Source organism: Camelina sativa, chromosome 3 (genome assembly GCF_030686135.1).
Source record: "Camelina sativa cultivar CO46 ecotype springtype chromosome 3, ASM3068613v1".
Taxonomy (NCBI): Eukaryota; Viridiplantae; Streptophyta; class Magnoliopsida; order Brassicales; family Brassicaceae; genus Camelina; species Camelina sativa.
In genome coordinates, this window is record NC_141882.1 from 10948714 (window position 1) to 10975199 (window position 26486).

General features: G+C 34.4%; 2 protein-coding genes, 2 long non-coding RNA genes, 1 other non-coding gene and 2 pseudogenes across 7 annotated transcripts; 3 read left to right on the forward strand and 4 right to left on the reverse strand.

Moving 5' to 3' along the window:
* Positions 1-3746: 3746 nt before the first annotated feature.
* Positions 3747-4371, reverse strand: LOC104776700 (CLAVATA3/ESR (CLE)-related protein 43 pseudogene; annotated as a pseudogene). The gene has a single exon (XR_015591251.1). The product of XR_015591251.1 is annotated as a CLAVATA3/ESR (CLE)-related protein 43 pseudogene (transcript).
* A 2217-nt stretch (positions 4372-6588) lies between these two features.
* On the reverse strand, positions 6589-7653 carry LOC104776701 (uncharacterized). The gene has a single exon (XM_010500810.3). It carries the CDS (start codon positions 7246-7248, stop codon positions 6904-6906), a length of 345 nt encoding a protein of 114 aa, XP_010499112.1. The 5' UTR covers positions 7249-7653; the 3' UTR covers positions 6589-6903.
* Positions 7654-8953: 1300 nt separating this feature from the next.
* Positions 8954-11188, reverse strand: LOC104741269 (uncharacterized). The gene is made up of 6 exons (XM_087502709.1): positions 11031-11188; positions 10701-10833; positions 10505-10608; positions 10240-10411; positions 9983-10123; positions 8954-9587 (listed from the first exon to the last, which is right to left on the reverse strand). Exons 1-6 carry the CDS (start codon positions 11078-11080, stop codon positions 9225-9227), a joined length of 963 nt encoding a protein of 320 aa, XP_087358835.1. The 5' UTR covers positions 11081-11188; the 3' UTR covers positions 8954-9224.
* A 1286-nt stretch (positions 11189-12474) lies between these two features.
* On the forward strand, positions 12475-15592 carry LOC104776704 (adenylate isopentenyltransferase 6, chloroplastic). Its single transcript, XR_015591416.1, has 2 exons — positions 12475-12572; positions 14315-15592. It is a non-coding gene; the product is annotated as an adenylate isopentenyltransferase 6, chloroplastic (transcript).
* A 4596-nt stretch (positions 15593-20188) lies between these two features.
* Positions 20189-24670, reverse strand: LOC147946761 (uncharacterized). The gene is made up of 2 exons (XR_015591421.1): positions 24234-24670; positions 20189-21493 (listed from the first exon to the last, which is right to left on the reverse strand). It is a non-coding gene; the product is annotated as an uncharacterized LOC147946761 (long non-coding RNA).
* Positions 20791-24615, forward strand: LOC147946762 (uncharacterized; annotated as a pseudogene). Its single transcript, XR_015591418.1, has 2 exons — positions 20791-21493; positions 24234-24615. The product of XR_015591418.1 is annotated as an uncharacterized LOC147946762 (transcript).
* On the forward strand, positions 23307-23942 carry LOC147946763 (uncharacterized). The gene is made up of 2 exons (XR_015591428.1): positions 23307-23457; positions 23570-23942. It is a non-coding gene; the product is annotated as an uncharacterized LOC147946763 (long non-coding RNA).
* Positions 24671-26486: the final 1816 nt, after the last annotated feature.

The window sequence follows — 26486 nt, forward strand, 5'->3', positions numbered from 1 at the left end:
AAATAGTTCCATTAATTGAGTTTCTACGAAATGTTATTTTAAGAAAATCGTTAGGGTTTAATGTTGTAAATAAAACATATTAAATAAGCAAAACTTAAAGGACATAAACCAAAATGTATTTCAAAAATGTTAATATAGATATATTGAACTAAAACCAAAACAAATACCAAAACAATTAAGCCGATCAGACCCTAACCAACTTGATTCTCTAAGTAAACTGACAAGAGTACCATGCCCTCTTAAAAAAACCAACTCGAGCTGGTTGTTGGGTCGGTTTGGTTATACTTGTTTGGAGTATACTTGTTTGGTTACAAAAATCTTAAAACAATTTTTAAAATATATATCCGTTTATAAAAATTCAAATCACATCATATGCTAAAAAAACTCTAAAATTTTATTAACTTTATGTATTAATTAGTAATTCAAATAATTAAATATAAGGTTAAATAAAAGTGAAGGGAGAATTATATTTTAATCTACCATATTGTTTTAAATGAGGTAGATAGATTTTAGGAAATTTGAAATTAATATTATTAAATAAGGAAATGATTGTGTTTGGTTGTAAGGATTGTAGAGAATTTAGTTGGGACATGTTTGGATACAAAGATATAAAAAGATGGCACAAAAAATATACTCCAAAAATATTAAGATAGATGAATCAACAAACCAGATCTATCTACGAAGATTGTAGAAAAGTCACTATATATGGAAACAACATATCTACATTACCGGCGGATTTCTCTCCATGATTCGAGCCAATCCAGAGCAGCCACCGAGACAAAAGACTGAGTCGCATAAATGGAAAAAAACACACGAGAAGAGTCGTATCCTTCTTAAATAAAATATCTAAGGTATTAGGGTTTGAAGGTTTGGTATCGGGTCCAGAGGCAGCGCAGAGATTTGGGCCACAAGCCCAAAAAAAAAATTTAGCTACTATAACAATTTACAGGGCCTCAAGCCCAAACTTTTACTAAAATTGTAATTTAAAAATAATAATAATAATAATAATAATAATAATAATAATAATTTGACCTAAATAACCAATAAATAATATACTAGGCGCTTGAAGGATCAAATTCTCAGGAGCCCTCTACTTTCCACAAATAATTCTGAAATGCTCCTCTTCTAAAAACTAATTTTGTTTCGGTTTATTTTAAATCAGAAAATAAGAGAAAGACTTCATAACCCTTAAAAATATCTAGAATTTACGATCCAACCAATCTAATTGGATCTTCAATTACCCGAATCCATTTTGTTTGGGTTGAATCCATCTCAAACAACAATTCTTTTTTTTCTGAATTTTGTGGAAATTGTCTCCTTGACACAATATAAAATATAACTCATTTTCTTCTTCGTATTTGGGTATAGTTACGCAGAACTCCAAATTTGTATAAATTCAAATCAGTTTCTTCTTTCTGATTGAATTTTGAAAATTTTTGTTCTCAAAATCGTGTAACTAATAATCAATTGGTCTATATTGCAGGATTTATGAGAGAATCGATTGGTTTATAGGTTTGTACAAAAACTCTGAGCAAACTTGGAGACCACATTTGTTTAGATGCAGTATAATTGATCAAAAGAAGAGTAGTCACTGAATCCAATTGATTTTAAAGAAACAAAGCTAATATACTGGAAAATCTTGTTTGTCAGAAAAAAAAAAGCTAATATACTGGGGATTCAACGATATATCTCTTAACTCTAGAAAACTATGTATAACTTGATATAACTATGGTGATTTTGTAACTTAAAAGTTTCAGAAACTAAAAGGTACAATTTCGTAAAATTTGGTATAACTTTGTAAAACTTGGTACAACTTCGTATTTCAGTTGTACCAGTTATACTAGTTGTCATGGTTCATTGTTTATCATGTTTGTAATATGTTTTTATTACTAACAACTATTACTGATTCGATGTTCAACACTAGTTGACCCTTTTTTTTGTTACAGACTATCATCGAAGACTTTCCTTTTTCTGGCAAACTTTTAACGTTGATGAGATACAAACTTAATTTGAGCATGATCACGTCACGTCAATTTAAGTGGGTCCTTCGTCACGACAACCTTTAATATTATTAGCTTACCAACCCTTATTTTTTTCAAATGAATGCCTTAGCCTTCGTCTTGTCTTTCTTTCTCCTGTAGAGGTTTTGGATATTCAATTATTAATTCTCCTATTCTCTATTTTGAATTTTGTGATGGCAAGCTTAATGCCATCAGCTCAACTTACTACTATTTAGTGGTAAACATAATGGATAACTTGCTGATACAGAAACTTACGCCTGCATCTTTAAATTTCATTTTTTTTTTAGTCTTCATGGAACCACAACTGAAAAACATAAATTTGTGAAAAAAGAGTCCCAAAGAATTTACCTAAATCTGATAAATGAGAAATCAGCAGAGCATACACACACACACACTTCTTCAATAACTATTTCCATATATATGAAAGAAAGTGTCACTTATTAGTGGTGTAGATACCAAAGATCATTTACTTTTAGTTCATCATTTTTTCTTCTGTTTTTAATTCCGATTATATATATATACTAGATTTTAATCCGCGGTACACCGCGGGCATATAATTTCTATTATAATTTATAGTTTATGTTGTATCTATTTGTTAAATATTGAATGTTTTGTAAATAAATATATGTTGTAACTAAATTTTCTAGTTGTTGTGCGGCTAAATATTTATATTATTTTGTAATCTACAATACACTTCATGACCATTTGTTTGTTTTGTTTAGTATTTGAGATTCTATTTTGATTTTTTAATTATTATAACAAAAATAAGAGATCTAAATACATAATCAGTAATTATACGCTATGATTAAGTCACATTTTTCCTAATAATTTAATTATTTTATACAATCTTAGTTAAATCAACTTGATTTTAGGTCAAATATTCTAATATTAGTAGTTTTGATAAATAATTAAATGAGGATTTAACCCGTGTTAACACAAATTTAATAATATTTTATTAATTTCAACATGTTCTCTTTATAACTCATCTACTATATAACCACATTATATAGTATTTTAGAATTTTTTAATTTTACATATTCGTAATAATTAAATTTTTTATTAAGTTTCTATATGTTAATTATAATATTTAAATAATTGTCAATCGAAGTTTTTCTTATGTTGAGAATCAAATCTCACAGATTTTGGAAAACAAAATAGGAATCAAATTGTTTTTTTCTTTGTTTACGAAGAATTCAGATATAGAATATCTTCAAAACACAACATAATGTATGATTAAATATATGATAGTTTCTATTTCCATATTGATTGCTGTTATTTTTTTTAATTGAAATAAAATGTAAAATATTTAGAAAACAAAATCTGGAATAATGTTAGTTTTGAAAAAAATTTAGGGGTTAATGTTGTAAATAATTTTTTAAATAAACAAAAATAAAAAGGTATAACACAAAATGTATTTCAAAAATGTTAATATTAATATATATTAGATTACTGCCCACAAAACTCAATCGTACATGTTATGAAACAAAATAAATGGATCAGGAAGAAGATTAATTTATTAATAAAGATATACTATTAAAAATGTTATGCATCTAGCTAGCATGGATGTTGAAGAAAAAACAAAGATTTTGATTGTAGCTAAAGTGGGAGTGAATGGTGACTTAATTTTTCTCTACTTGAAACACTGTCAAGTTTGATCAAATTAATAGAAAACACGAATATGAATGAACCAGATAATCGAAGTGTGAAGGTGCGTATAACTGATCATAATACCGTAATAATTTCCATAAATATTTATTTCTCATCAAGTGTATACATAAATCAATGCAATAACCGATTACAAAAAAAAAAAAACGTTCCGGAGTTTATTACATTTACCGTATGCACATTCCTTTGAATCCAATGCCAACAAAAAAACAAAATGCTCTCGTTTCTTACCAGAATATCTAGATAGCAATTTTACGAGTAATACATACTAACAAAATGAGGCAAGAGTCCAAAAGAATATAGAAAAAGCTAAAGAAGGCACGACGAACTAACTAGTTGTGAAGGCGATCAGGTGAACTAGGGATCCTTCTATTGGAATCTTCAAAGGAAGGATTTGTGTTGTTTACACCAAAAGATCTTCCCTTGAAATACCTTTGGTAGAGTCGTTGATGAACATCGTCGTCGTCGTCCTTCTTGTTCTTGGACGCGAACAGGGCTTCTCTGTCTTTTCCGAGTTGGTCTTCCGATAGTTCCGGTACTTGTCGTCCTTCCCCGAAAAGCCAGATCTGGAACAAAGATATGAGTAAGAGAGCCACGGAGAAAGTCAACAGAATATCTCGACAACCCATACAGAAACGGAGATGAAGAAAGAGAGAATGTTTCGATGAGGGAAAAAAAAAAAAAAACGAACGTGAGAGATTATTTTGTTTTCTTGATATGACAAGAACGGTCAGAGATTGTTCTATTCAGACATGAGATGAGACAACTCCAAATCTTTCTCTCTTTCTAACAAGTCCCTCTCTATGTTTTAATGTGGTGGAGCAGGCGCAGCCCGGAGGGAAGCTGACGGGCGTGCTGTGTCATTGACTCATTTGTAATTTGAGTGAGTCTCTGTATCTGTCGTTTTCTATGTCACTGCTTTGTTCTTTTTTTTTTTGTTCACACATATATATCTCTATCTATAATTGAAAATAGCTGTTATGTATAAATATACAACGAAATACCTATATAATGTGTTGTAATTTACAAGGAATAGTTTATATACATTTTTCTTTTGGCAGTACGTATATCACATTTGCTCAATTATGTTTTAGATTTACTGATTTGGGTTTCTTGTCACATGCATGTTCCTTAGATATTCTCTGTTTATTCCTCGGTTAGATGGTCCAAATTTTTTAAACTATGATTCATTGTTATAAAAAGTTAAAAACAATGAAGTGGTCCAACAAGAAATGTATGCAAAAAAAAAGAAAAAGATGATAATAATCATGAGTTGCATTCCCAAGATAGGTGCCATTTTCGTAGCGTTGGGAATTGAATGGATGCAATTTATTAGGCAGACTTGATTTTTTTAGCTACCCGATTGAGATGTAAAGCAGAAAATGTATACATCAAAAGTGGAAACATAGTAGCTATAGAAAGCAAAACGAAGAAGCTTGCTCAACCTACGTTTAAGTGTGTCGGTGATCAAATTTGAAGAAGACATAACGATCGATGGAGGCGAAGTAGCAATGTTGATACTTGATATTCTAATCTCGCAAAATGTTTTCTTGTATATGGTAGTTTTACAACAGAATAAACAAATTATGTTGTTTAAATGAAACAAATTAGTATATGGTAGTTTTAAACTTTCGTTAAAGTGTAGTAAAACAAATGATATATACATTTCTTCACAAACAGGGATATATATACGTATATGTTTTGGGTAAGGAGTCAATTGGTCACATGGGTATGTCTAACAAGAAGAATAAGGATAGAAAAAAGCAAATGTAAAATTGATTTGAAGAGAGATCCAATATCAAATTCGGGTTGTCTATATAACAATTTGGGCTAGCTGATAGCAATAATTTGATTCAGTAAGCAGTCCCGTCTTCGCAGGTCCATGAGACCGATTTCTTGGGTAAAATCTCTTCCCCAAAATGAACATAGAGATGATCCAATCTCTCACATTTATAGTAGCATCTACGATAGATCAGTTAAACTATATACTTAACAGAAATAGAAATATTAAATTACTAAAAATGTGGTAATCCAGAGATTGAAATAAGAGTTTGGTGGTTGAAATAGTTTCTACTTTTCTATCACTGTTGTGAGGATAGTTATAAAAAAAACGAGAGCGTGAGGACTATTTGATGCATGCTACATAATCTATATAAGTATATATATACGTTCGATTCATTTTGAGTTTGATTAATAATCGAGAAAGCAGTAAAAAACAAAAAAAAACCAGAATTTTGTCTTCTCTTTAACTTCTTTCGCCATTTTCTTCTTGTCGTTGTCTCAAATTTATTTTATCTTTTTACTCCGTTCTCCCTTTGATCCCAGACATTATTTTATTTGTTCAGTTTTAAATCTTTTGACTTCAATATCAGTTTAGAAACTTACTTACCTCTATATTTATCTTTAAACTTAAATGACGACTACGCATATGGGAAAACACAGAGTAAGATTAGGGCTAAGTAAACATTTTTTTTGTAAAAGGGATAAAATTAGGTATTAATTCTTTTTAATCCTAGAATCGAACCCATGAATTATAAGACACCTCTACAAAACAACTAAACATGTTACCAGAGATGTTTGAGTAACGTAAGCACAAATGCAATTAAAGTCGTCATATCGATTTCAATGCCTACAAGCCACACCACTTCTAGATTTTTCTCCTCCATGTGGCTTTTTTTCCCAAATGTATTTTTTAGATTTATGGAAAATTTTAAAACTATTTATTGTTTTTGTTGGTGAATGTCTACGTACCCTATAGTGATATGATTATGAACCTTGAGTCCAATTTTTATTCGTTTCGAACTTCTACCATCCGATATGCATGGATCGGAGTCTAGTTTAGTAGAGCGGTGTGGCTGCTTCTAAGAACCAACTTAACCAGGATTCATGTCGGGCAAAGATAGGATCCGAAAAATGAAAATCAATATATAAAAAGGATCCAAATTCATAAACAAACTTAGTTCGGTTTACTGAACCGGAGAAAACCAAAAACTTATACTAAACCAAGAGAAAAGCCAAAACCAAGTTGACCCTTTTAAGAAGAAAAAAGTCCCCAAATTAGGTAATACTTTTTCTTTTGACAAAAAAAGTTAATGATCTAAAGACTAAAAGGATTAAAATGAAACCATACCAAATCAAAACAAGTAATTTTGATTACAATATGGTTCATGCTAAAACCGAAAAAGATCCCATAACCGAACCGATTGGAAAAAAACGTTCAATCTTGTCTTATGTTATCTAAAGGAGGAAGCTGAGTGGAAGAAGTGTTCAAATTCCAAAGATCATCGTCCCACAAAACATCATTATACAAAACTTCATAATTTTTCTCAACGAACTCAACGTCCCAACATGAAGGCAACCAAACGGTGCTCCAAGTCATCAGCTCATCGACCACACCATCTCCCGCCTTGAGCCTCATCCCCCACAATTCCTCCTCCTCCTTCACCGCCGCAGCCGCAGCCACCGTTGCTGCTGCAGCCAATGCATCTACCACCACCACCTCCATCTTTATCTCTTCCTTCTCCTCCTCCTCGGGTTCTTGTCTCTTCCTCTCCCTCTTCATATAGAAATATGATTAATGTATGTTTGAGTGAAGGGAGAGAAGGAGACGCTATTTAAAGGAGGGATCGGAAGAGAGGAAATGAGTTTTTGTAGAGAATGTGTATGTATGGAGACATAGGTTTAGGACATGGAAAGAGAGAGAGATGATACAGTTGCTTAATCACACACCATCTGTCTGTTCATTCGGCCCTACGTGTCCTCCATTACTTTTTGATACAAATATCTTTGAGGAGAGAGTGGTTCACCAGAATAATTATTTAAACTCGAGTTTTTTCTTTTTAATGTGTTGAAATAATCAAAATGCCGCCCAGCAGAATTGAAACATCCCGCACGTACTTTTTATTTTATTTTTCCCTTCTGCTTATGATGTAAAAGAAAAAAAAAGAAGAGATTCGTCAGAGTACTTTAGAAAGTGGGAGATGATATTAGAAAATAGTGGAGATCCCACCTGGACAAGGAAGTAGACCTAACGTACATGAGAAAGAGACAAAATTGAGCAAAAAAAAAAAATGTAAATTTTTGGAAAGGACGAGTTGAGATTGTGTGTCTCCGAAGGGGCAAGTCGTTAGTGGACCTTTTTCTCTCACAGTCACACGCACACGGTCCATGACGATCGATGTGAATATATCATCACTATATTCTTATTTTCTTATTAATTCTTTTTTCGCTTTGTTTGAATACATAAATTTTTCCACTAAGTACGTTTTATATCCTATGGCCGGTGAAGAAATAAGAAGGCTTTCGTAATGCAGCAAGTTTGACTTGGGTCAATAATAAAAAATGTATATGAACTCATTGAAATTAAGGTCTTAATGGTAGTACTTGTTTTTAGGATGGTTTTTGGTTTTTTGTTTTTCAAAAACCATTTAATTATGTGATCAAAATTATAGAAAAAGTAGTTTCCCTAAAGTATAGGGAATCTAGATTTTGACAGTTTTCTACAAATTCTTTAATAAAATCTGAAACCCCACTTTTATGAGTTTTAGAAAATGGTACAAGATTTTATTTATTTATTTATTTGAAAAATCTAAAAACAAATAAAATCAAAGGCCCGTAATAGTTTTTATGATGATTTTCGGATTCTTGTCATTATGCATGTAAGCCTATTTTCTTGTTAATATATCACACTTTTAACAAGAATCTCGTCCTTGGACGATGAAGTACTTCCTCTCGTTCTTGTTTTAGATGTAAAACCTTAAGGACGATCTGTCAGACCCTTCACTGCGTTTGAAGCTGAGACTTCAGAGTCAAGCCCCAGCTTTACTCACTTTATGTTTTGAAAGAAAAAAGAAAAGAAACAGAGGATGTGTCACATTAATGTTTGAATAGAAAGTAAAAACACATTACATTATCTAAAGACATAACTAGGTGTTCTTGAATATCGGATAAAATCTAAGAGCAAATAAGATCACATACGCAGAAGATTTGTCGTATGATGGAGCGTGCAGACGCAGATGTGATGAAGAGACAAAACAGTAGATAAACAAGGGATGGTGTTTTTGTTGCGACTCGTTATGTTTAAGGTTTTGTTGTGAATGAAATATTGAAATCTATAGTCTATAAAACAGAGACTAGTGAGAGTTACGTATATAGTAAGAGAGATTTGCATTTGGATGCTTCTGGGAGCCTAAAGAGTTCATATAATAAATGCGAATTTTACATGATATTGTTGTTTTTTTCTGCATAGTTTCTGTAAAACTGGCAAATAAAAAAGTTATATCTGTATGGTTGATACGGTGGTCACATTTAACATCATTGAGACATTGACTGCTCAATCCACCTCGAGTTTGTTTAGTTGACCAAACTCCCTAAAAAAGATAAGTTACAAAAAATCACAAGTCACAACACTTTAGCATACTCATTCCCAAACTTATGCATGCACCCAAAAAAACAACGTTATCCTTCTCACACTGGATGAACTATGAAGCAAATACAATTGCTTTTATTCACAAATATGACGTGACAACTACATTCATGTCAAGGTTTCCCTTCTGTCGCTGCTACTGTGGGTACAGTAATCCCATAAGACACATTCACTAGTTGCGCTGCAGCACGAGCAGCTGCTGTTGCACGGTCAGCGCTAGCGAGAGCATCCCGGGCTCTCTCCATTACGTCAGTCTGATCCCGTCTAGTATCTGGAGGTACTTGAGAAGCTGAAGTCAATTTAGATGATGACACGTTTTTGATCGCTGGGTTTTGGGCTTGAAGCTTTTGGAATCTCTGTGTGGCCTCTGCAGGCAGACTTTCAACTTCCCTAGAAACTGAAGACTGAGTGTAGCCGTGCTGGGATGGCTGAGATTCAGAGATACCATCTTGACGATGTATTTGCTTAGCTCCACCCTACAAATGTCGTTAGAACAAAACTATCAACTTTATAAACCGACTTCATTTGTTAAAACATTTCCTAAACCATTTGCTAAATTGAAGCAAACTCAGCATTTGTGTACATTAACAGCTAGGCATCAGAAAATTATCAACTCATTGCTATGCATACATGTATTGTTCCTTTCGCCCTATTAAATATCTACCAGACAAGTAGTTCTTAAAAACTATAGCTGTAATTTCTAATTCAATGACATGCTGCTTCCATTTAGGGAAACAATTTTTTTCCTCAGTGACACAGCTGAGTAGTATCAAAGATTCAAATTTCACATCTGATTTAGAAGACCGATGTATGTGAATGTTACCGACTAGCTTTCCCTAAAATTAAAAAACCAGGGTCCAGAGAATAGTACCAGTAGATCTTCATGGCTCTTCATGAACTCAGCTTCCGTGGCAGAAGAATCCCAATTCAAACTGTACTCCTGCGCGATATCCTTCAACATCTTGAGCCTTGCTTCTCCCGATGGACTAGTTGGAGAAAGCTTTTCAATGATCTGACCAAAAAGATAAAACAATCCAACTAGTAAAACACTTGATTCAAGAGTGCAGTTCTCTAGATATGTACATACGACATGAATAAGGAAGAAACTAGCCCCCCAAGTATACTAACAGTACGATTGACACCAGAATCCGGACGAAGCTCAGAAGCAACCATGATAAATTCTTTTCCATATTTTGAACCAAACAGATTCTTAATTTGCACAAGATCAGGCACTTCAGAGCACCTTGGAGCAGCAAAGATGATACTAGCAACAGCCTCTCTCAACTCTCTCGGGCATTCCCTATCCAAAGAAACACACAAAACATATTATGGATCATCCCAAGCTAATCCGTATTGTAAACTCCTATCACATATGAAAACCAAAGACTCTCACTTTTCACTTTCAAGAATTGGAACACGAGCAAGTACAAACTCGCAGAACAGCTCCAGTATCTCATAAGCTGCCCATAAATTCATTTCTCTTATCACATGCTCCACCTACCCTCAGACAAGAACATAACAACTTGATTATTCATTTGTAAGAACCAACATACACAAATCAAACTGGGATGGTATAAAAATGAACGGACCCTGATTCGAGCGATAGGTTCTTGTCCAGCTTGCAAGAACTGAGCTATCTCCTTCTTCATATGCTTAAGCTGCATATCTCTCTTGTTTTGCAGCAACTTCATCCGAGCTATTGCCAAATTCAAGCTTGTCTTGCTGTTAAAAATAACTTCGATTTCTCAAATTTGTGGAAGATCAATCAAAAACATAAACTCTAAATTCAAATTGAGGAAAACGATGGCATCAAAATGAACAACTTTTTGAAGAACCCTACTTCTTCAAATCAAAACCCAGATCCTAAACGAGATAAACGTATCATAAGAAGAAGAAGAAGAAGAAGAAGAAGGAGATACCACTTGGCGCCAAAGATGCCACGGTTGAAGAGTTGGTTAAGCAGCGACATTGAATCAATCGGAGCAGAGGAATCAATACGGAGGTTGCCGATTTGAATTTGATCGTCGATTTGGGAAACAGAAGACGAAGTGAGTGCAAATAATACCCTGCGACGCGGAACACGGATGTTATGGTACGCGCATAACCTTACCCAGTAAGAAGCGTGCGTGAAATTCACGTGTGAAAGCGAGAGTGGGTCTCATTTATTAATTGGAGTATATACATTAACTATCTTAACCGAGTCCGAACCGGAAAACCAAAAATCTCGATCCGGTTTTAATGTTGATCCATTAGAAGTCAATATGGTTTACAAGCATTTGGTTTTTGTTTCCAACACGTTAAATTTCGGATCGAATTGATCATTACCAATTTCTGTTTTATATTTAAGTTTATAGTATTTGAAATATTGAATTGGCTTAAACCTCCATTTGACCATTTTGGTTTCAAATCTGTGAAAGAAATCTAATTCTGGCAATGATTATACCACACGCTATTTCTCGGTCAGTAACCTAATTCTATGGGTCGTATGTTACGATAAGTTCCTTGGATGAAAGTTATATACGAAGTTTAAAAGAGATTTTTTTTCCTTCTTCTACTAGTTAGTTTAGAATGCCAAACTAGCACATCCAATTACATACAAATTATTGTATAAATTTTTAGATCAAATGATAAAACTAAAAAAAATATTAAACACATCATAACGCATGTTCATAGTGCTGGATTTGAACCAGAAGTATCTGCTCGTTATGGAATCTCAAGTGTCAAAGTGAATATATTTATTGGTGGATGTGCTAATCAGTAAATTCTTTGCATACTGGCATACTGCTATCTTTGTGCTACTATAAACATCCATTCTATTGTCTAACAACAAATTTATTTTCTATTTTCTATAAAATATTTATAAAACAACATTAATCACATCATAACATGTGTTCAAAGCACAATAAACATTGATTTTAATGTCTCACGAAAAACATACTATCTATTTTTATTAAAAATGATAAATCGAAAAACTAAATTAAAACAAGATTACTCACATAGCAACGCGTGTTCATAATGCACGAAACATCTAATCTATCGTCTAACTTTACAATGCAACGCATGTTCGCAATGCACAAAACATCTAATCTATCGTATAGCGACAAATCTACTTTCTATCTTTTGTAAAAAATCATTACGCGTGTTGCAAGAGACATAGATTCTATCGTCCAACAACAAATCTACTTGTATAAAAAAAAAGTAAGCATATTAGAAAACTTCATAGATAACGTTTCATACATTTTTTTTTAAATCTTCAAAAAAAAAAGTGAGAGTGAAAGTACTAAAAATGAAAAAAAAAAAAAAAAAAATAAAAAAAAAAAAAAAAAAAAAAAAAAAAAGAAAGAAGAAAGAGAGGTAAAGAGACACAAATCGTGTTGCTCGCTATCACAAGAAATCAAGGAGGGAAGCTTGCTCGATAGTCGACCAACCTCTAGGCTCCACAAAGGGCGCCATGGCTGCAGGTAATTTGTAAACAGCTGTTAAGAATTTTGATAATTGTTGAGCTATGAAAATTTATTGATTTGAGAAGATGATGTCTTGAAAAAAATTTGTTTCGAGACATTTTCATGTGATGTTAGTCGGTCAGATGGTATTCATAAAATTTTACATATATAATTAAACAAGAGTTGAGTCAAGATTTCCAATCACTTTCATAATTTCAAAATTATTTATATTTCCACAGTTGATTTTACTTGCATGTGTTACTTTTAGTTTCTCTTCAAACAATTTTAATTTGATACTTTGTTAACATCTTGTAAAGCTCTTAAAAGCTCAACATTTTTCTTCTTAAAAGCTTAGCTTTTCAAAGTTAAACTATAGATTAGAATTTATAAAATCTTTAAACATCTTAAAAACAGTTAAACAGATCTTTAAAGACATTAGTATTGAAATAATATACTTTTGTTTATGATTAAGAAGGTTAATATGGATTTAGCCCCATATATCTTCAGTGACACTAGCTTGATCTATGGCCAGCAGCCCTGTCTTAAACTAAAAGGGACATATGTCAAATTTTTTAAAAATCTAAAAACCCGTTAAAAAAATTTTTTTTAAAGAAAATTGGACCCTTTTGCTTAAAGAAATTTTTTGATTTTTGTGATGGATCCATGGCATTTGCCTACTCTGTCATGAGGTAGAGACGGCCTGATGGCCATGATTCTTCCTAGATGTTTTTCAGTAGAATTAAGGACACTAGCTAAGTAATACATCAAAAGACACACGTAGAATTCTAAAAACTACATCTAATCTCTTACTAGCTATTGAAACAAAAGTTCAATTCTGTAAAAAACAATTGTTGACATTAGTAGGAAAAAGAAATATGATATGAAGAAAATCAATTTCTTACACATGCCAAATTATACTGTTTGGTATCATTATCAATTTCTAAGAATCTTTCCTTTGTAACCGTCCTGCTCCCACTCTTGGAAATGGCACATATCAAATTCTGTGAAATGCTTATTAATGTATTTCAGTAAACGTTTCAAAATCAGAAACATTAACTATATATTGACCAAACCAGTTTGTTTGAGTCTTCAGATTTCTCTCCGGGTTATCTGAAAAAGCATTTGAATATATGCGTTACTACTCCCTCCTGATCCCCTCCTTGAAAATGGCAGTTAGTGATTTAAACTTCACCTTATATAAATCCAAAATATTCACATGTTTTTCAAAAGTAACGTCTTAACAATGAATACTTAATTATTTATACTTCAAAATTAATTTCTCACTGAGGCATCTCTCTTAATTCCCACCTTGGAAGCTTCCAATATCTCTCTCATCATCCAAACATTAATATGGGTCGTGGTTTGGACGGTTACTTGTAAGCTGTTTGAAACCATGGGCATGGTCGAAACTTGTATGGCTCTCTGGAGCCAGTCCAAAAAACAAATTCCTCGTTATAAGGATGAATATATAAGGATGCATGCAATGTCAAAAAGTTAATTTGAATTTACTTTTAAAAACAAACTAAAAATACATAATTTCTTCGTGCATATCAGGGTGACAAACATGAAACATGCGTATGCATCTTTGTTTATTGGTCTTGACTTAGTAATACATATATACAAACAAAGAAATTAGCAATAGAGTGGACATAATTTGTCAAAGATGTTTATGAGCTTAAAAACAAAATCACCATATTACACATTTCCAATACTTCAGTTACAATTTTCTCTTTATGTGTCTACACTACTATAATATATAGGGATATGCATGCATGTACGTATTTGCATTTACTATAAATAAGAAGGCTACACCACCACTGAGGGGAGAGCTTAAGTTAAAGCGAAAAACTTTCCTTCAACAACAGAAAAAAAAGCCAACACAGTTTCGTGATCTCTACTCTACCAAAAAAAATGGAAGCACTCATCACCTTGTCATCATTCATCACCTTGTCATCATTTTTCCGTTCTCCCCTTTCCACCGTCACTACCATTTCGCAGCGACCACGATCAGTGACCATGTGCATGGGAAAATCAGGGCCAAACACTCCCAAGGACAAGGTGGTCCTCATCACGGGTACTACCGGCACTGGCAAGTCGCGCTCTCCGTCGATCTCGCCAACCATTTCTCCGGAGAGATCATCAATTCCCATAAGATGCAAGTATATAGTGGGATAGAGATTGCAACAAATCTCATCCCACTCAATGATCAAGGTGGAGTCCCACACCATCTTCTCGGTGACTTTCGCCCCGAAGATGGTGAACTTACCCCAGGAGAGTTTCGCTCTTTAGCGACATTGTCCATAGCTGAAGTTGTTTCCAGAGGGAAACTCCCTATTGTAGTTGGCGGGTCCAACTCATTCAACCACGCTCTCCTTGCAGAGCGTTTTGACCCGACCATTGATCCTTTCGCTCCTAGCTCGAGTCTTTCAACCATCTGCGCGGACCGGAGGTACAACTGCTGTATCTTCTGGGTGGATGTTTCAGAGCCGGTTCTGTTCCAACACTTGCGCAACCGAGTCGACAAGATGATCGATTCGGGGCTGTTCGAGCAGCTGGCCGCTTTCTACGACCCTATAGTCGATTTAGGGCCCAGACTTGGGGTCCGAAAGACTATAGGCGTAGAGGAGTTCGATCGGTACTTCAGAGTGTACCCCCGAGAGAGGAACACAGGAGTATGGGACTCGGGAAGAAAGGCAGCCTACGAGGAGGCTGTCAAGGGAATGAAAGAAAGAACGTGTATGCTTGTTAAGAAGCAGAAAGAGAAAATAATCAAGCTGATAAGAGGGGGCTGAGAGATCAAAAGGCTTGATGCCACGGCGGCTATCATGGCGGAGCTGAATAAGAGTTCAGCAGAACTGGGAGAAGGAAGGAGCAGTTCGGAGATCTGGCAGAAGGACATAGTGGAGGAAAGCGTGGAAACTGTGAACAGTTTCTTGCTGCCAGGGTAGTTTTATTTTCTAATTAAATGTGTTGTTATTTATATAAAAAAAAGTTGTATGTTAAAAATAAATAAAATTCTGTATGATTTGAAGAAAAAATACCATATATGCTTTTATATGAGTACTTGAACACATTTGCAATATATCAGCTCTACCATATTTATGTTTTCAAGAGTTTAAACAATGGGGTCTATTAAAACAGAGATTATGACCGATTGTATCAAAGTACGACAATTAATCTTGAAACTTTCTTCCACAATGTCCTTCTCCCTTTGTCGTACTTTGATACAATCAGCCATAATTGTCGCTTTAATAGGTCCTAATGAATTTAAACACAACATTGACTACTAAAAACATAAATTTTGGTAGAGCTCATATGAAATGCAAATGTTTTTAAGAACTCATATACAGCATAACATGGTTTTTTCTCTAAAACATACATTAGAGTTTTATTTAATTTTACACACAAATTACAACTGTTTTTTTTAACACATATTTTATGTATTTAATTGGAAAACAAAAAACTCCCCTTCTAGCAAGAAACTGTTCACAGGCTTGACGCTTTCCTCCACAACGTCCTTCTGAAAATTCTCCATGCTACTCCTTCCTTCTCCCAATGCTGTTTAACTCTTATTCAGCTCGGTTATAATGGCACTCATGGCTTCAAGCTTCTTGATCTCCCAACTGCCTCTTATCAGCTTGATAATCTTCTCTTTCTGCTTCTTCACAAGCAGACACGTCCTTTCTTTCATGCCCTTGACAGCCTCCTCGTAGGCTGCCTTTCTTCCCAAGTCCCACACTCTTGTGTTCCTCTCCTGCGGGTACACTCTAAAGTATCGATCAAACTCCTATATGCCTATAGTCTTCCGAATCCCAAGTCTCGGCGCTGAATCTACTATAGGGCCATAGAAAGTGGATAGCTGCTCGAACAGTCCCGACTTGATCATCTTGACGACTCGGTTGCGCAAGTGTTGGAACAGAACCGGCTCCAAACAAAACCGGCTTCTTCACCAGTTTGTATCAAAGTATCGATTAATCTTGACATTTACATCCACAAATCCTTCTTCCTTTTCCGTACTTTGATGAAATTGGTTATAATCACCGCTTTAATTGGGCAACATGAAACAGAACGTGACACTGACTACTAAAAACGTATAAAATGGTAGAGCTCATATGAAATGCAAATGTCTTCAAGAACACATATAAAAGCATACCAATTTTTTCCACTTAAATAACAACAATTATATGTGTGTCTCTTAATCATGTTTAGTTGAAAATAAAAGACATACAAGCTTATGATGTAAATGTCACTCATACTTATGCATTTATTGGTGAGAGTTGAAAACAAAGTTTAATTTCACAAGATCCAAAAATTTATTATCAATAATTAAGGGAAGTTAAATTCATTAATATAATGATTCAGTGGTAGCCTTTGCGAAATACTGATAAATTTTAATTACGACATTCTATCTGAAAGTGAAAGAAAAAAAAAATCTGACTCACTAGAGTGAGTGATCAGAAAGAGAGAGAGAGAGTAAGAGAAGTGTCTTTTTCATATTAGGGATTCTTGGAAATAGATTTTAGAGTTGAGGTTTAAGTGGTTTGTCAAATTTGCCCGAAAACCTTGTATACAATATTCATTAGTAGAACAAGATATCTATAGATATTTACATAATGAGTCGACACATACATTGTAAAGCTCCCGAACCGTTGTATGGCCGGGCGGACCACGGACAGCACCGGGACGCTATAATGGGAACATTCATCGACGGTCCGGCCGAGTACAAGAACAAATCAAGACCCTTTTGGCCAGTCCATCGGTGAGGTTCCCGACCACACGGCTTATCCTTAAGGCTTTACAACATTACAGACGTGCCATGTGTTGAGCCGACTCGGACAAAGTCTATATCAGCACCACTCGCCCGTTTAAAATAAAACCGATTACTTTGATTAAAAAAAAACATTAATTACAACCGATTAAACAGAAGGTCTTAAAGTTTTGCACTAGGCCTACAACCAAAGTTTGATACAAAAAGAAAACATACTTGTATTTTACAATAGACACCAAAAACAAAACTACTTCGGTTTTCCTATCGTTCACCACGGCCTCTAGTTCCCTCTAGGGTTACCTGCAGCACAAAAATTTATCATAAGTAATCTAAGATTACTTAGTGAGCTCAGGGTTCCTGCAGAGAGTTAATCCCCAACTCTATAACCCCAACAACAAACAACATGCACGCAAGCATACAACAACCACAACAACCAGAGATAGCATGCGGAAGACATTGAGCTAAACAAATAAGCTATCATGCAATTCTCTCTAACATGCATAAACATGCATCAACAACACACATAACTTGTACTAAAACATGCAAGTTTTAAACAAGTTTATTTTTAGGGGCCCAGTATGCTTCCTCTCCTTCACCCCATTTAGAACAACCGCGTTACAGCCACAAAGGCATGCAACCGGATTTCTCTCAAGTCACACCGTCGTGTAAACAGCCTCGGCCAGGATAGCGAACCCAGTAACCTCCAAGCTCTTCGTAACCAACCCTACAACACACGCACATGGGTTACATGTCGCGGTTGCATGTGGTACGGAATAGGAAGGACAGCCATACCAAGTCTCACCATGCTTAGCCGGAATTTCACACGGACAAATGCATTAAGACTTCACCAATTTTGATACTTGAAATTTACATGGTTTTTAAACTCATAATTTCACAAGTATCCTATCATGTTACCACCCTGGTTATTAGAACATTTCGAACTAACAACCAGTGTAACCTCACAGCGCTTGTATTTAAACAAGAAAATCACAAAGACATTCAAGTAAACATGCAACAACAATAACCATGCAATCCGCGTACTAAATGGAGGTATTTACTCCCCCATCTAAACCGGTAAAACATGCAACACAACCATCATGCAATCCGCGTACCAAATGGTGGTCTTTACTCCCCCATCTAAACCGGTAAAACATGCAACACAACAATCATGCAATCCGCGTACTAAATGGTGGTATTTACTCCCCCATCTAAACCGGTAAAACATGCAACTAAATAAACATGCAGATCTGCGCACTAGATAGGAGTTTCAACTCTCCATCTAAGCTGGCAAGACATGTGCCTGAACTCACTGTAAACTGGCGATGATCGGCCTCCTTTGTTGAGTTTTCCTCACGGCACACTCTGATCCCTTCCTTGGTTTGAAAACGATCTCCTTATCGTTTCAACTTGCGGTCAATAGTCTTGTCTTGAACTCTCTCTTCTTCTCCTTAATAACTCGCCACCTTTTCTCTTCTTTCTCTCGCTCACTCTTTCTCTCAAAGTCTCTCCTTACCCCTTGTAACTTTGTGCGAAAATGAGAGAAGTGAGGTCCCTTAAATAGAGAATTTTGGGCGGTGGAAGCAACCAATGCATGCGAGTTCTTCTTCTCCTCTTAGTGCATGCGATTTCACAAGTGTGAGCTTCTAGCATCAACACTTGGACACTAAACTCCATTATTTCTTCAAGATTTAAATAATCTCCCACTAAACTCCACTTGATTAAAATAATCTTAGTGGAGATTCCACTTTAATTAAAATAATCATTTCTCTTAGTGGATCCTCTTCCGCTCTTAGTCCACGTCCATACGCTTCCTAAACCGTTCGGCGTTCGTCCGCTATGTTCGTCCGTGTACATACGTACGGTACGACACTTGGTACATGGTACATGGTACCATCGGCCATCTCCCGATCCGTCCAGAATTTCTCGGATATTACTTCTATAATTCCGCTACTCTCCTCCTTTACTTCCCATTCGTGTCTAATGCATGTCCTTGGCCCACGGATTTTCATTCTGGATTTTATCCGTTGGCAAGGGTCATTACATACATACTCCCTAAAACTTGTGTACGAATATCACAAACGCCCGGCCTAACTTATGAAGTAGATGGTCTTGATCCTTGCGCCAAAAGTTTTAATAAGATCACAAGACTATTTCCAATGGCAGGTTACTATTTTGAGACTTTTATAATCTTTTAGTCTTAAATTCTGTAATTTTAAATAAAGACTTTTAGTTAGTTAACTAAAATTATACTCCTCCAATAGTAAAACTCTAAATTGGGGTTCCTTTTTTAAAAAAATATTATTTTCAAAAGATAAATATTTTAAGTAGAACATAAGTAGTTTAAATGTTTAACCATTTTAGATTTTACAAAAATGGGAAATTGTTGCATTTCATAAGTTTTTTAAACATACAAAACATAAAAGCATATTAAAAGTAGAAGTACAAATGATAAATAGGGAAAAATATTAGTTGTAATCTTGATTTGTGCCAAATTTTTACCATATATATGTAAGTAAAAAAAAAATTCTTTTATAACAAATACTAAACCAACCATATAATAACATATACACAGTAAGAATTGGGTCTTAAACTTGTTAAATAAGAGGCAACTCTTAGTTGTTTCTTCAATTATAATTTATTTTTAATCACTTTTGAAACAAGAGTCTTTGTTAAATCCCTCATTGGAGATAAATTTAGTTCTTTTTGTCACCACTCCACTTCTAAAAGTATATTTATGTTTTATTAGCGGTAACCATGTATATATATATATAACTATAAAAGTCTATAACCATAATAATCGTAATTGGTACCGTTTATTTTACGGCAACTGTATATATATAGCGTTACTAGTTGGATACGACTTTGATTGACACTGATCAACATTTTCTTGTTTTTATTTCTTTCTTGGCAAGTTTACAGTAATAAGTTAAACTCATTTGTAAACCCCCCCCCCCCCCCCCCCCCCCTTTATTTTTTAAAAATGATATTTACATTCCTATTTTTTAAAAATAGCGTTTCTAGTTAAACACTATGGTTAAAACTTAAAAGATATATATAGCAGCCAAACCGCCACGGATGGCACGTTACGTAACAATAAAACGAAAAACATTACAGTAATTAATTAACTTGTGAGTTTGTAACTATGGTCATATATGTAGACATCACATGTTGGAGAGGCTGACTCATTCACCTTTTTGCCTTATCCTTCTACGCTCCCTGCAGTTTCGTTGAAAGCCTCCGATCGATCCGCTGCCGTCTTTCTCCAACGTGTCTTAAAGATTGTGTCATCACATATCCAGATTATATCCCGTAATTATCTACCACGTCATCTCTCTTTAGTATTCTTTTTTTTCTCTTATATATTCTATAACGATCCTAACCCAAAACCTCCTTCTCCTTTTCTCTCCTTTATTTTTTTCTTCCTTACCAAATATAGCAAAAACAAAAAACACTAGTTTAATTTCTGCAATGGAGGTCCCGATAATAAACAGAATAGGCGATTTTGACGTGGGGATGAACTCGATAAACGACCCGACGGTTTTGTCTCGAGCTTTAGCCGTCTCCGGCGTCTGAAAGTTACATCAAGCTTATAGTTTCTGGAAATGGGGAGCTTTATTGCTACTTGCATTTTTAGCTTCATTCACATCCTTAACTACAAGAATCAAGAACTTAGTCTTTAGATTAATAAATGTAAACGTGTCTCTACCTTCTTCAACTCTTTTATATGATTACGAAAGCGACTCCGATTGGTCTTTCTCGTCAGACTCCTCAGACGACGACGACAAAGATGATGATAAAGATGATGAAGATAACTCGGTCAATGGTGATTTACGCGTTAAAAGATTTGGTTATCACCATGATGACGATGGTACAAATGGAAACATCCCATGGTTGAGGCGGTGCAGTGGTAGCTTCGGAGACTTGTTAGATGTAGGCTCAAGCGGAGTCGTGAAGCTATGGGAGAATTTTGATTTCAACGGAGAAAGAAGTCCACGTAACGCGGTGGCCTCTTTTCTAAGCAGATGCGGCTCTTACTCGTTGTTGTCGCCGGCTGTTTTGTTAGCGGCGGAGAAGAAAGGATCCGACGACGTGGAAGTGAGTGCGTGGGATGCACGCGTCGGTTTTGGGGTGCCGGCGCTGCTCGCGGAGTGGAAGCAGCCTGGGAGGTTCACTACAAGAAAACATGCAGTTTGAGACTACAGTTTATGACTCTTTTTTTGGTCACAAATAATTGTAACGTTTTTGGGACGAATTTATAACTAATAGAAGACTACATAAACAATGGTTGCAAAACAGTCCCAAAATTACTACAAACAGTTGTAGTCTCCAAATCGTCTCATATTTGTGACTATTATAAGACTATTATAAGACTATATCATTGTAATCCTAAAATAATCGTAAATTGTGACGAATTAGAGACGCTTTTTATGGTCGGGAGTTTCAGTCACAAAAGTAGTCCCAAATTTGCTACTTATTTGTGACTTTAGGTATTTTTTTTATATCAATTTTTTACTCATTAATTTAAGAAATATTTTTTATAATTCTACGAGTGATTGCCGAATCATATATTTTTTCTTTTTCTTTTTGGAGGCTTTAATTTTTTTTTGTTTGTCTCACAAAATAGTGTCGCAAAACGGTCACATTTTGAGACTATTTTGTTAATTATTTGTGACTATTTTGTGATTACTTTGCTACTAACACCTGAGATTGTGACGAATTTGCTTCTTTTTACTAACTTCTAATAATTGTTTATGTATATTCAACAATAAAGAATTATAAAATTTGTGAATGTATTTATTTCTACATTGGTATGAATCACTCTAGACAATGAATCATCATTATATCAAAAAGAAATATAATTTCAAATGTTTAGGAAAAAATATTTGCAACTTACATAACATGTATAAGTATTACATGTGATTTCTATATCTTGTTTGTGATTGTTTTGTAATTTCTAACTTTACTTACTATATCAAGTTTTTACTTATTACACTCATAGATAGTAGTTATAATTCTTAATATGAGTGCTTGTAAAATCATTTGCAAAATTTTGTGGCCCTTAAACTTAAAATTTGATATGTATAAGTTTGTGATTCATAGAATAAGGTCACAAAACAGTTACACTTTGCGACTATTGTACTAATACGGTCACATATTTGCGACTAGTTTGCCACCACTTTGCTACTAACACATGAGATTGTGACGAATTTGCTACTTTTTACCAAGGCCTAACGAATTTATTTATATATTCAACAATAAAGAATTGTAAAATATGTTAAGTTATTTGTTTCTACATAGATATGAACTATTTTAGACACTCAATCATTCTAATACCCAAAACACTTTAATTTCCAATGTTTAGAAAATATATTTGCAACTTACATATATAACATGTATAAGTGTTACATGTGATTTTTATGTAATATTTGTGATTTTTATGTAATTTCTAATTACATTGAGAATTCTAATCTGAGTTGTAAAATCATTTGTAAATCTTTGTGGCCCTTCAACTTAAAATTTTATATGTATAATAAGTTTGGACTATAAGTGCTTTTGAATGCTTGTTACCAATTTTTGCTAGTCATTTTTTATTTTAATCATAATTATAAAACTCGAATAATGTAACTCTTATATATATATATATATATATATATATATTAAAAACAGAAATCCATCACTTTAAAAAAAACCAAAATGTTTTCTTTATAAATCTAATTGAAATCTAATAGATCAAAATTTAAATCTAAATCAATTCTAATACTTTATAAATCCATACCCCCAATATCTAAATTATAACATAAAATGAAATCAAATTACCAAAATTTATCAAAGAAAAAAGGGGAAAATTTCTCATTGGCTATTCTTAAATGGCAAAGATTGTCATTAGTTTATTATCCACCATTGATGAAGTCAATCCAACGGACAGAAATCATCTTCTTTTCTCCTTCCCTTCTACTCATCGTGTCTTTCCCTTTCTTTCTAAAGAAAATCAATTTTTGTTTTCTCTCTTTTCCTCATCTTCTCTCTTTGTCGCCTTCTCCTCTGAAGATACCAAAGGAGCAGAGTTAAACGTGGTTTCTATACCGGCCGTCGGATCTAATACAGCAACCGCGTCAGTGTAGACGGTGGAAACAAGTTTGTCTCTTTTTCTCTCTCCGTTCTTAATCTGTTTCTGAACCCATCGTTGCTGAGAATAGATCTGGAGAAATTCTATGTGTTTTAATTATTTATTTGATTTGTACTTTAGGTCTCAACCACAGATCTGAAGAATCAGTGTCAACAACGACTTCAGAGGTGTTGAATCTGAAGACCCTATTGTCAACGACGACGTCAGAGGTGGTGGATCTGAAGATCCCAGTGTCAACGATGTCGGAGATGATGGTGGTTGCTCGCACCGTTTACCACCACCACTACATTTCGAATCTTCTGCCAGTTCACCATCAATACATCTCGATTTCTGCACAGTCGCATCTCTGGCACTCCGGTCGCCGCCACCGTTTTGTTCTCCGTCGCTGTAATAATACATCTCCGGCAGTTGCCAATCTATAGATATAGTTATATAGATATATTGTATATATATAATGAATTTACGAAAGAAATAAAAACTACTTTTAATTTCATTTTCTTGTATAAATTTTTATATTTTTTTTTTACTTTTTTTTATGTAGTTTGTCGCAAAAGGGTCAGGAATATATGACTACATATTGATCTTAATGTAGTCGCAAATTTAAGACATAAAATGAGGTCACATAGTGGTCAGTATTTTGTGACTATATCGGGACCAATAAATTTTGCGACCAAATTTTAACGACTATTCAAAACAGTCACAAAATAGTCATATATAGTGCATTTGCGACCATTTTAGGACGATTTTTGGAGTCCCAAACAGCTTGTTTTCTTGTAGTGGTTACTCGGTAAGATCATTAGGGTTGACGCGGGTGACGTGGACAAGATCTACGTCGGGGATGACGTCGGCGGAGAGATTGTAGGAGACATGAGGATGGTTAACGGTGCGTTAACGGAAATGACGGCATCAGAGGTTGAGAGAATGGTGAGAAGACGCGTACGCCGTCATTGAGGCTGACGTTGCCGTTGAGGAGATGTATTGGTGGCAAATGATTGGCATGGTAGGGTCTAATTAAAGAAGGAAAAAAATCAACGTAAAAATGCAAGTGACCAACAAAATTATTTTGTAAATAATTTATATGTCTTGGCTCTTGTATATATTTTTTCTTCTTCTGTAATTAGTGTTATTTTTTCGGCAAAAATGAAAATAAATAAATAAATCTCTTATTTTGTTCTTTTAAGAAAAGAAATTCTTTTGCTCAAAAAAAAAAAAAAAAAAAAAAAAAAATTCAACCTCTTGTTGTCGTGTATTTTGGATTGCATGTTATTATTGGTAGAAGACTCGGGAAATATATTTTTGAAAAATTAAAGATAACTCGGAATTATGAAAACGTATTATCTACGAAAAATAAAATAAAAGGTGGAAACGTGTTGTTTTGGTTTGAGATAAACAATAATAGGCTTGTTATTGGACGCAAGAGATTTGACTTTTCTAATCAACGGAACAAAACGTGTTATTTTGGTTGGAGATACATTAGGCGAAACATATCATTTCTTTTGCTTTGGTCATTAGAATTCGGAAGTCACGTTACAAATTTCAAGGTTATATTAGTAACGATCTTTGTAATGATCATATTGTACACATTACAAAGCCTGATAGACTCTTGAATCCACCAATTTCTTTGGTCTCTTGACTTTTAGTCAAAGTAAAAACTGAAAAAGGGTTTCATTCATATTGTTCTCGTCAAGCTCATGGATTGAAAAAAAAAGCCTACATCTCTTTAATGACAAACTATTTATGAATTGAAAAAAGCCTTACACCTGTATCACTATATGACTGGAAGAAGTCAGTCAAAATACCCATCTAGGCCCGGGAACCCTTTTTTGTTTTCTGCATAGAAGAAAGAGGACTGGTAGGTATTCCTCCTTGCTGGGGATTGTAACAAGCTTATTGTTCATCTCGCTTGCGATTGTGGGTATAATGTCGTTTGCAACTAACCGGAAATCTCCTCGATCTCATTATGTAAATACCTTTACTAGTGACCTCGCAATCTTGTCATATTTGACGGTGGGAGAATCCTTAATTAGTCATTTTCTAGGATCGAAAACACATTAATAATTCTCTTTGCTTTACATCATGTAAAATGTATCCATTTTGAACTAGAACTGTAGTAGAATTTGTTTTTGTGTGGACAAAAAAAAGTTTCGGGTCTAGTCCCATACATCTCTTCATACCAAAAGATTATACCATGTAATCTGTTTCCTTTCCATGTGTCACTCCAACATGGTTGCAAATTTCTATCCCGAGGAAAGGAGAGAAGAAAGCATAAAAGTTCATATAGGTTCATATGTAGATAGTTTTGATGTTTGGCCAAGAGAGCTTCATCAAGTCTCTTCATCAAGTGCCACCTTATTTTCCTTGATAAGCTCTCTGATCTATTTAGATATTGTCTTTGGTTACAAAAATTGCTACATCTTAGTCCAATACGAGACCGTCCGTATCATCACGTCTTTCGAACCAAATGGGTGCCACAAGCTCCCGGATAAAGCGCTTTCCTTCAACTTCGAAAGTTCATCTTGTGAAAATGTGAGCAATATATGAACTGATTGGGCGCATCCGAATGTCCGATCCCTCAAACCTAAGGTGTTAATTTTAGGAAATCTTTTTTTCTTTTACTATTACCAAATTAATTTTAGTAATTAGATTAGGAAGTGATAACGAAATTAATATAGATAATCGCATAGGACATTAAATATTCTGCCTAAAAGAATGAAACAAGAAAGTTGGGCAACTTGAACTTTCGGAAGGAGCCTCCAAATTCAACATCCCAAAATTGGCTTATGGCCAATTTTGAAACCGACATGTGGGAGCGTTATAATCACATTTACCTTTAGATTAAGGACATCTCTTCTCTCTTTGTCGACACAACTTGAGTACGAAAAATTAATTCGATGATTTGACGTCGAGTTTGAAAATTATACACAAATTATTTTCATTTTTCCTTCCATAGCTTCCTCAAATTAAGCCTCACTTATAAATTATAATGCAATTCCTTGACTCTTGATTTACCATCTTACGGACGATTTTCTTTTAAGTT

Coding starts and splice junctions, on each gene's coding strand:
- LOC104776701 (XM_010500810.3), bottom strand. CDS start 7,248: ATGAAGAGGGAGAGGAAGAGACAAGAACCCGAGGAGGAGGAGAAGGAA.
- LOC104741269 (XM_087502709.1), bottom strand. CDS start 11,080: ATGTCGCTGCTTAACCAACTCTTCAACCGTGGCATCTTTGGCGCCAAG. Junction 10,609..10,700: donor AACCTATCGCTCGAATCAGG/GTCCGTTCATTT, acceptor GTCTGAGGGTAG/GTGGAGCATGTGATAAGAGA. Junction 9,588..9,982: donor AGAGCCATGAAGATCTACTG/GTACTATTCTCT, acceptor CGACATTTGTAG/GGTGGAGCTAAGCAAATACA.